The sequence below is a fragment of the Anabrus simplex genome, chromosome 13, assembly GCF_040414725.1.
Source record: "Anabrus simplex isolate iqAnaSimp1 chromosome 13, ASM4041472v1, whole genome shotgun sequence".
NCBI lineage: Eukaryota > Metazoa > Arthropoda > Insecta > Orthoptera > Tettigoniidae > Anabrus > Anabrus simplex.
In genome coordinates, this window is record NC_090277.1 from 69,257,735 (window position 1) to 69,268,471 (window position 10,737).

General features: G+C 48.9%; 1 protein-coding gene across 1 annotated transcript; it reads right to left on the bottom strand.

Annotated features, from left to right (window-relative positions):
• Positions 1–451: 451 nt before the first annotated feature.
• LOC136885009 (collagen alpha-1(I) chain) lies at positions 452–10,099 on the bottom strand. The gene is made up of 3 exons (XM_068230057.1): positions 10,039–10,099; positions 5,649–5,677; positions 452–5,046 (listed from the first exon to the last, which is right to left on the bottom strand). Exons 1-3 carry the CDS (start codon positions 10,061–10,063, stop codon positions 745–747), a joined length of 4,356 nt encoding a protein of 1,451 aa, XP_068086158.1. The 5' UTR covers positions 10,064–10,099; the 3' UTR covers positions 452–744.
• Between the last annotated feature and the right edge of the window lie 638 nt (positions 10,100–10,737).

Here is a 10,737-nt window from a genome sequence, read left to right on the forward strand (position 1 = left end):
ACAACTTGCAAATACCGGTTAAACCTTGACTGTGTGCAACGTCACTTGTACTAGGTTAAAATGCAAACTAATTTGGTTACTAGGAAGTGTAGTGAGAAAACATAAGTTCTAGGGGCTGATCCCCTAATCTATCGTAGCATAACCATTGTGCAGCGTACTTGTTACGCTACATAACATAGAAACAATAGGCCTAAGAATAGGAGTGAGAGTTACTGACCCCACAAAGAAGCGGGAAAATGCTTACAAAAAGAAGAAATGAGAAAAAAGGATTTAGAAAAGGGAAACAAATTTGCTAAATGAAAGAAAGAAGGAACAACTTTATATGTGCAAAAGGAACATCCTTTATTTCACATAAATATAATTGGCAACATTGTCTCTCAAACAAATTGAGAAATATAAGTTATATACATTAAGAAAAACTAAAAAAGTAACTTTTAGGAAAAACATTTGCTCTTCAATAAAAACAAGAGAAGAATTAAATTAGTTTCCATAATCAAACAACATTTTCACTGTAAAAAAACATTTGAACCTCATCAAAACTGAGATTCTATTTTCATAACTTAAAAACATGCTGGCCTCCCAGCACACAGCGAGTCTCTCTTGGGATGGAGCTTGTTGGCGTCGTGGGGATGCGGATCACGTTCGGGTAAGAATCAAGGCGCCATCTGTTCGCCGGGTCGCTGGCTGCTGGGGGCAGACAGTTGTGGTCAGTCGTCGAGTGATGCCGAGTACAAGAGGAGCGATCTACCCTGAGTAAGGGGGTAGGTACTCTCTGTCAGGTCGAGCGGCCTGAGTTCCGCCTGGAGCTCCCGGACCTCCGGACCCTCCACCTTGAGGTCCGCCTGGACCACCGGGGAAGCCACCGGGCCTTCCACTTTGAGGACCGCTTGGACCTGAGGGTCCGCCAGGACGGCTTGGATAGCCTCCGGATCCTCCACCGGGACGGCCTCCAGGACCTCCGGGTCCTCCTGGACCTGTTGAACCACCTCCTGGATAACCTCCGGGTCCTGAACCTGGCCGACTTCCAGGACCTCCGGGTCCACCTTGATCTCCAGGTCCTCCGCTTGGATAACTGCCACCAGGACGTCCACCTGGCCCTCCAGGTCCGCCGCTCGTGTAATCACCTTGGATTGTTGGACGTCCAGGTCCTCCAGGAGCTCCACCTGGTCGACCTCCGGTACCACCGCTAGGGAAACCGCCGGAACCTCCTGGGCGACCTCCAGGTCCTGCGGGGCTGCTGGGGTAACCCCCTGGACCGCCTCCAGAAATCCCACCAGGACCACCTGGCGCTGTCGGGTAACCACCTGTTCCAGTTCCTGGGAATCCCCCTGGACCACTACCTGGTCGTCCACCAGGGGCTCCTTGTCCACCACTAGGGAATCCACCTGTTCCAGTTCCTGGGAATCCCCCTGGACCACTACCTGGTCGTCCACCAGGTGCTCCTTGTCCACCACTAGGGAATCCACCTGTTCCAGTTCCTGGGAATCCCCCTGGACCACTACCTGGTCGTCCACCAGGGGCTCCTTGTCCACCACTAGGGAATCCACCTGTTCCAGTTCCTGGGAATCCCCCTGGACCACTACCTGGTCGTCCACCAGGGGCTCCTTGTCCACCACTAGGGAATCCACCTGTTCCAGTTCCTGGGAATCCCCCTGGACCACTACCTGGTCGTCCACCAGGGGCTCCTTGTCCACCACTAGGGAATCCACCTGTTCCAGTTCCTGGGAATCCCCCTGGACCACTACCTGGTCGTCCACCAGGTGCTCCTTGTCCACCACTAGGGAATCCACCTGTTCCAGTTCCTGGGAATCCCCCTGGACCACTGCCTGGTCGTCCACCGGGTGCTCCTTGTCCACCACTAGGGAATCCACCTGTTCCAGTTCCTGGGAATCCCCCTGGACCACTACCTGGTCGTCCACCAGGGGCTCCTTGTCCACCACTAGGGAATCCACCTGTTCCAGTTCCTGGGAATCCCCCTGGACCACTACCTGGTCGTCCACCAGGGGCTCCTTGTCCACCACTAGGGAATCCACCTGTTCCAGTTCCTGGGAATCCTCCTGGACTACTACCTGGTCGTCCACCAGGGGCTCCTTGTCCACCACTAGGGAATCCACCTGTTCCAGTTCCTGGGAACCCTACTGGGGCACTACCTGGTCGACCAATAGGACCTCCTGTAGGTCTACCTCCATCAAGACTACCGAATATGGTGTAGTCGTAGATGAATTCATTGACGCCGTACAGACTAGGAGCAGAACCACAATCGAATTGGTCCCACCAGACACACACGAGATACTCCTGGTGGAACACTGTGCCATTCGGACAGAGGAAATCGTAAGTGCGATTGTTCGCGCAGATATGGAATACTTGGCACTGTGCCTCCACGTCCGCATAGTAGCCAGGGAATCGTTGACTATCACAGCTGAAGGAGGTCAGAGGAATTTCAGCATAAATTGGGTAGTCTTTACCGGGTTCACCGGGGATGGCTGAGTAGTCACCATCATCGAACGGGCCATCAGGTCCGGGGCTGCCGGTAGGGTAAGGTCCGTCAGGACCAGGAGAGCCCTCTGGGTATGGACCATCAGGACCTGCAGGGCCGGTACCACCTGTACCACCTGTACCTCCAGTACCACCAGTTCCGCCAATACCACCAATAGGACCACCAGGGCCGCCGGGACCGCCTGGTCCGAATGGTCCACCAGGGCCAGTTGGATAATCACCAGGTCTTCCTCCAGGTCCAAATGGACCACCGGGTCCGCCGGGACCAGTTGGGTAACCACCAGGTCTTCCTCCAGGTCCAGCTGGACCACCGGGTCCAGCGGGACCGGTTGGGTAACCACCAGGTCTTCCTCCAGGGCCAGATGGACCACCGGGTCCACCGGGACCGGTTGGGTAACCACCAGGTCTTCCTCCAGGTCCAGCTGGACCACCGGGTCCACCAGGACTGGTTGGGTAACCACCAGGTCTTCCTCCAGGTCCAGCTGGACCACCGGGTCCGGTTGGGTAACCACCAGGTCTTCCTCCAGGTCCAGCTGGACCACCGGGTCCGCCGGGACCGAAAGGTCCGCTGGGTCCTCCAGGTCCAAATGGCCCACTTGGTCCGGTTGGAGTGTCATTTGGTCTTCCAGATGGATATTTCCCAGGTATACTTCCTGGTCCACCGGGTCCACCGGGACCAGTTGGGTAACCACCAGGTCTTCCTCCAGGACCGCCTGGTCCACCGGGTCCACCGGGACCAGCTGGGTAACCACCAGGTCTTCCTCCAGGACCGCCCGGTCCACCGGGTCCAGCTGGGTAACCACCAGGTCTTCCTCCAGGACTGCCTGGTCCACTGGGACCAGTTGGGTAACCACCAGGTCTTCCTCCAGGACCGCCTGGTCCACCGGGTCCACCGGGACCAGCTGGGTAACCGCCAGGTCTTCCTCCAGGACCGCCTGGTACACCGGGACCCGTTGGGTAACCACCAGGTCTTCCTCCAGGGCCGCCTGGTCCACCGGGACCAGCTGGGTAACCACCAGGTCTTCCTCCAGGACCGCCTGGTCCACCGGGTCCACCGGGACCAGCTGGGTAACCACCAGGTCTTCCTCCAGGACCGCCCGGTCCACCGGGTCCAGCTGGGTAACCACCAGGTCTTCCTCCAGGACTGCCTGGTCCACTGGGACCAGTTGGGTAACCACCAGGTCTTCCTCCAGGACCGCCTGGTCCACCGGGTCCACCGGGACCAGCTGGGTAACCGCCAGGTCTTCCTCCAGGACCGCCTGGTACACCGGGACCCGTTGGGTAACCACCAGGTCTTCCTCCAGGGCCGCCTGGTCCACCGGGACCAGCTGGGTAACCACCAGGTCTTCCTCCAGGACCGCCTTGTACACCGGGCCCACTGGGACCAGCTGGGTAACCACCAGGTCTTCCTCCAGGACCGCCTGGTCCACCGGGTCCACCGGGACCAGCTGGGTAACCACCAGGTCTTCCTCCAGGACCGCCCGGTCCACCGGGTCCACCGGGACTGGCTGGGTAACCACCAGGTCTTCCTCCAGGACCGCCTGGTCCACCGGGCCCACCGGGACCAGCTGGGTAACCATCAGGTCTTCCTCCAGGACCGCCTGATCCACCGGGTCCACCGGGTCCACCGGGACCGAAAGGTCCGATTGGTCCGCCAGGTCCGAAACCGGGACCACTTGGTCTTCCAAATGGATATCCCACAGGTGAGCTTCCTGGTCCACCAGGACCGCCTGGTCCAAATGGCCCACTTGGTCCGGTTGGAGTGTCATTTGGTCTTCCCGTTCCTCCGGGTCTTTCGGACGGATATCCTCCAGGCCTGCTTCCTGGTCCACCGGGACCTCCTGGTCCTCCTGGTCCTCCTGGTCCTCCTGGTCCGAAGGGTCCACCAGGTCTTCCCGATGGGTATCCACCGGGTCCTCCAGGTCCACTAGGGCCGCTAGGTCTTGTAGATGGGTAACCACCGGTTGGTCCATTTGGTCCTCCAGGTCCACCTGGTCCTCCAGATCCTCCTGGTCCGAAGGGCCCACTAGGACCTGTAGGACCTCCTGGCGCAAACCCTGGGCCACTTGGTCGTCCAGAGGGATATCCTTGATCTTCGGGAGTTGTCGGGCGACTACCGGGCCTGAAAGGTCCGCTAGGTCCTGCACCTCCAGGTCTTCCAAACGGGTATCCGCCAGTTGGTCCTCCGGGACGTCCTGGACCTCCAGGTCTTCCTGGTCCGAAGGGTCCACCAGGTCCACTAGGTCCAGTACCTCCAGGTATTCCAGATTGATATCCGCCAGTTGGTCCTCCGGGACCTCCAGGTCCTCCAGGTCCTCCTTGTCCGAAGGGTCCACCAGATCCGGTACCTCCAGGCCTTTCAGATGGGTATCCGCCAGTTGGTCCTCCGGGACCTCCAGGTCCTCCTTGTCCGAAGGGTCCACCAGGTCCAGTACCTCCTGGCCTTCCAGTTGGTCCACCGGGTCCTCCAGGTCTTCCTCCCGTAAAATCACCTCCAGGACCAGGAGGAAAGGGCTTACTTGGCTTGGGGTAAGAATACCCTTCTTCACCCTAATAGGAAAGTACACAAACAAGTTCATATTTTGTTTACAAATGGTAGCAGAACGACAAAATATAATTTAGGGGCGGATATTTAACCACTAGTGGGGAGGATTTCAGTAATGTATTAATTATGAGGCCGATCTGTGTAATATTAAAATATATTACTGTACAATCAATCTGATTTTAATGGTCTATAACCTGCAATAATTTTTGGGGGTAGGTTGCATAAAAATGAGGGGTTGTAAAGGCATTGCTCCTAATTTTTATGAACTCTTAAAACATAGGTGTTGGACGGCCCAGGCTTTAATTGCTTCCTGTTGAAATCTGACCTATAACTGCAAAAAGAATATTTCCATATGAAGGCCTTGTGGTTTCTTTGCCAGCTTAGGGAAGGTTGCATAAGTGGCAGGGTTAACTACTCCATATTTCATGCAATATATCGTACAAAAATATAAAGCGGGTAATATTATGTAAATATTTAATTTGAAACCTATCCAGTAATTATCTTTAAATCAACTAAATAAATATAATGGAATTAATTTTCTGTAGGTTTTTCTTTAAATCAACGTATTTGTTTAAAGCAAATATTTATGTAATAAAGAGTCACTTACCCAAGCTGCATGGCTTATGGCAAGGAGAGCTGAAAAGAGAAGAGATAAATAACTGTCTGAATCTCCTCTCACAATACAATGTATGAAACACCTTAATCAACGAACAATCAAAAGATAAAGGACAGGCTATGTCAGAGTGTTGCGTTGTAACATACTTCTTTCTATTTCTCCTGGTTACCATTATTACAAGTTTTCAACTGAACTGGCCACGAAATAATGTGAGTACTGCACAAACACACCCTTGTGCGTCATAAGAGTGGGCATGGAGCACAATGTTCATCCGGACAGAACGCCTTTCTTCTTGGACTCGAAAGTTATTCATAAAATTACCTCTTAATGTCACTCATACTTCCAGAAGATTGTTATACAAATTTTGGTTATTCGATGAGGGCTGTAATGAAATGGAATCCCTGAAACTACTTGATATATTTATGGTATCACTGTAGATCATTCTTCACTTTCATGATTTCAAAGATTGAAAAGTGGTCCTAAAACATGATATGCAACGGGACAAAAGTAGGAAGTACACAGAAGATAAACTTTCAACAATTGAAATTTAATATCACATACATCTAAAGGAAGGGGACTATATTGTAAAAACCATATAAATTGGCAGAATTTTGAACGAAAGGCTGAACCTTAGAAGACCAGTGATCACCACATCCTACAGGATATTGTTTCATCTAAGAAGGGATTAATTTTAAATATTAAGTCATGCTGGTAATCCTGTTGGTTCGCCCGGAAGGACGTGAGTTCGAATCCCCGTCAGGAAGTCATAAAATTTAAGAAACGAGATTTCCACTTCCGGGGGTGCATATGGCCCTGAGGTTCACTCAGCCTACACCAAAAATGAGTACTAGGTTAATTCCTGGGGGCAAAGGCGGCCGGGCGTAGAGCTAACCACTCTATGCCATCACGTGCCGAGGTTACGGAAAGTGGAAGCCTTTACCTTCCACTCCTCCAACGGCCTTCATGGCCTGTACGAAGGTGACTTTGCTTTTTGGTAAACCTGTTCTGTTTACATTGAAACAACAGCCGCTAAGCACAAAACGCTTAATTAATTTGCAACAAAAATTCAATTATGTCTTTTACGTATAGGTTTCATCATACTGTACATTTATACAAGTGATGTAGCCAGAAATTGTCTTCCAGTTAAGAACGACGATACGTAAATGGAAGATGCAGTATAAGAAAGAAGACCGCGGGTGAAACGGACCAGCGAGTGAATACGGATTTATAATGTATTCTAAAGATGAAAAGTGGCCTGAGGATCTTTAACCTATACGTAACGAGCATGGCACAGAACAGATTTCACTTCCGAATGCCGTTTTTAAAGTGTTCTCAACCTCCGAACCCATGGCAGGGCAATATACGTCTGGAAAGCTGTGCTAGTCATTGTCTGCATTGAGGGTTGTCAATAAGGCACGAATACGTTAGTTTGCTTCCGGTCGTGTTGCAGCGTCGAGCAGATAAAATAAATTTTGGGTGATAATTTCCCAAATCGAACTTCTGCAGTCTGGGTTCAAGCCTTCAAATTAGTGGCATGTACTGGACGCTCCGTGTGAGGTTACGTCGGACTGCCGCCCACACATTTCCTCATCAGTAGACGCCGGAGTTTTTGGCAGTAATACGTTAAAATGCCAACTAATTTAGTTATTTGGAAATGCCGTCTAGTCCGTTCTTCCGCGATGTAGCGGATGGATCGTACCCCTAATGTTTATATATAACTCGTTGTGCAGGATGTTATTACTAGTCATCATTTAAGCAAGGTGCAGACATCCAACCTTCAATATTCGATTGCAGAACACGGACACAAGGCTCACTTGCGCACCTGTAACCTGGGTGTATGTGTACCTCCGCCACTGCAAGCATCTGCTCGCTAACGTAGGAAGTAAAATTCAGAGGGCTGCCAGTGTATTCAACATTTCGCAACCCTTCCATATCATCTAGGAACCGTTTTTGGCTTATGACAATATTAATTCGATTGATCGCTTGGTTGGCTGCGCTCCGAGCTGCCATAATGACCGTCATTTAGGTTATGCATGGAAGATCCAATGCCTTAATCAATACAACCAATACTCTCCAGCAGATAGATATTAAGACTTTCACTTTGACCGACTTTGATATTCTGCAATCAGGTCACTGTTGGATAGGGGAAATTACAATTTAATTCAGGGTATGTTTATGAAAAGTTGAGGTTATTTCTTTGCAAATTGAGTAGACACCCGGACAAAAAACATTTCATTTTCCATTTGATCGACCTGATATAGCACAATCCTCGTTCCCACATTCCAGAGTTTCACATGGGACTGTCGTCTCCCGTAACCAAGTCGTTAGACTGGATGGGATATTCCTCAGCTGCTCAGAAGGGATGTCGAAAGACTATGTTGTGTGTGAAAGAAGGCAGCTACAGTATTCATGCATGTTCACAAGAACTGCATTAATTAGTAGTGTTCTGCTGCAAGGGCGAGTCTTTGTTCTATAATTGTGTCATAATGGTGTTGTTCAGCAGTATTCTCACGCGATGGAGGTTACAAAGATTATCTCACACGAAAAGTATTTTGCAATTATACCGCTTCTACAGTCTCTTTCGTGTAATGGCGCATGAGAATTCCTATAGCTGCAACTCGCCAACAAGGGAATGTGTTCTTACTTAGCCTTCCACTACAACTTAACAAAGTACCAAATGAAGGATTCTCAGCCGTTGTGAACCAAGTACGCATTTTGACGTGACGTTGTCTATAAAACCAGACTTTACACATTCCAACCTTCTTGTAACAAAGTCATGTGCTCACATTCACGCTTACAGTTCGGAAACTACCCGATCTGATCTGAATGGTTGACAAACAGCTTGATAGAAAACATGAGAGAAAATACGACACGCACTGGGTCTCAGTTATTTAAATAGTGACGATTTTCATTAACACTATTTCGTTTTCGAATAAAGCCTCTGAGAATAAATGACGTACAAAAAGGATTAAAAGGTTTAAAGGCAGAAATTTTGGCGCTGTCCAAGGTGTTCTTAGCATTCTTTGTGTAACCAGATGCCTAATCTGTTTAGGATGAAAACTGTTAACTAGAGCACAGAAAACATGGAGACTCTATGCGTGTGTCACAGCCTGTCGCGTTTCGTTACAGGTTCAGGATATGAAGTGAGATGAATCTTCGTAAGGTGCTTTTTACGTCTGGATGCTCAACCTGAAGTGAACGACGAGAAAGCGCCCCATGCCCTCACTCAGGTATTCGGCACTCAGAACACCTCACCTACTCGTATCCCCTGCCTGTAGTACGGGGCCCTTAGCTGAGTCTTCCACTTAGTTGTGCCAAGCTCCTCACCGACCTCCCTTGGTCAACTCTTGTTCTTTTCCGACTCCGACGGCTAGAGTGGACTTTTCTTTCTACGACTAACACCATCTTTTTTCAAAGTGCCGGAGTCCTCGTTGCCTACTTGTATTCCCTCTTAAAACAATCATTACTACCACCATCTCCTACCCTGATGGTCAACATTCTGATGGTGAAATATTTTTCGACCAGCAGATCTCGAACCGGCTAATCCCAATATCAGACCATTGTAGACTTGACGTGGTCACCAGGGAGGCTCCCCATGTTGAAGATTATTCTTGTTCAAAATTAAATTTTCAAGAAAATAAGTTTCTTGATACGGAGTTTGATTTGAGAAATTATTATCTGAAACCGTAAGGCTGAATTCATAGTAATATTGCGCCGGAATGGCGTTGTCCTAGGTCAGGCGAGTGTTATAGTAGGCTACGGTAAACGTACAACTGTGAACGTTCCTCATCGAGGATCAGGGACTGGCTGTCACAATATCTCCACCCATTTGTTCACCTCCAATCGTGCACCAGCCAGTGGTCTCCAAATTTTGTCTGATTGGAAGATGCTTGCCTGGCCCCCAAAGTCTCCTGATCCTATCGTATGCTGTCGAGAGAGGTGTGGACTCCCTGGACACTGTTCCGACCGACCTTCGTGAAGTGGTTTTGGATCATAATGATTATCAACGCCTCCGGTGTCCTGTAGAGTCCAATGCTCCCGTCAGCAGAGCAAAAGGAGGTGCTTCATGCAACTAGCCTCGTATATCTAATTCAATTCTTCATCACTGCAAAATCACCTAAAGAGGTAGCTCTTTTAAGATAATGACTTTTGCTTCTAGATCCCTGATTGAATTAAAAATAATAATTAGAGCACGGATGTGCTAGTGGGAAGTGTCTTCCACAATGTCATTAGAGTAACATAGCATCTGATAATCTTAACGGATGTCCGGGCTACACTTGCTATTCACTTGAGAAAGAGAAAGTGAAGGCCTAAATATCCTGTATCTAGTAATCATATTACAAATCTGATAATCTGAACAATTATTCCTTTAGTGACTTACCTAGAAGAAGAGTTGCGCGCCCCATGATGTCGGCGCAATAAATTAATGCCCTTCAAACCTGTGAAAAAAGAGAAACAATTTTAAATTTGTCAAAATACATCCTAAGTATCTGTATCAGTTCAATTGAACAAAGGACATGAATCACTAGAACTAAATCATACAGGATACAAGGAAACTCAATATGTTTTAATGCTTGGTGACTTTCTATGCTGTAATACGAGTCGACAGCACAACATGTCTTTCATTGGGGTTGAATGCATTATAGTTGTCTTTATGTTCAGTTGAAGTTCAATCGCCAGTAAATCTCTACGCCACCATGTAATGTTCCTAACCTCTGTTCTGGATGCTACCCAGATGCTACATAAGTTTGACAGAAAATTAGTTTCACAAGTAAGTTTTGTATTCGACTTGTCATGCAGCACGTATTGGACTCTATGAGAGGTGAAATTCCCTTCAGATATCAAAGAAGAGACGAGATAAAATACTTCAAGAAATGAAGACGTGAAAAGAGGATTGGAGATTCAAGACTACAGGACAGGATGGAATGAATAAAGGTGAAATGGTACGGACACATGATATGAATAGGAGAAAGTGTTTTACAGAGAAATTGACAGGAAAGAGACTACGAGAAAAAGCCTCAAAGGATATGGAAAGATACGATGCAGGATATGGAGCAGATTAGAGGAAAGATGGAAGTCA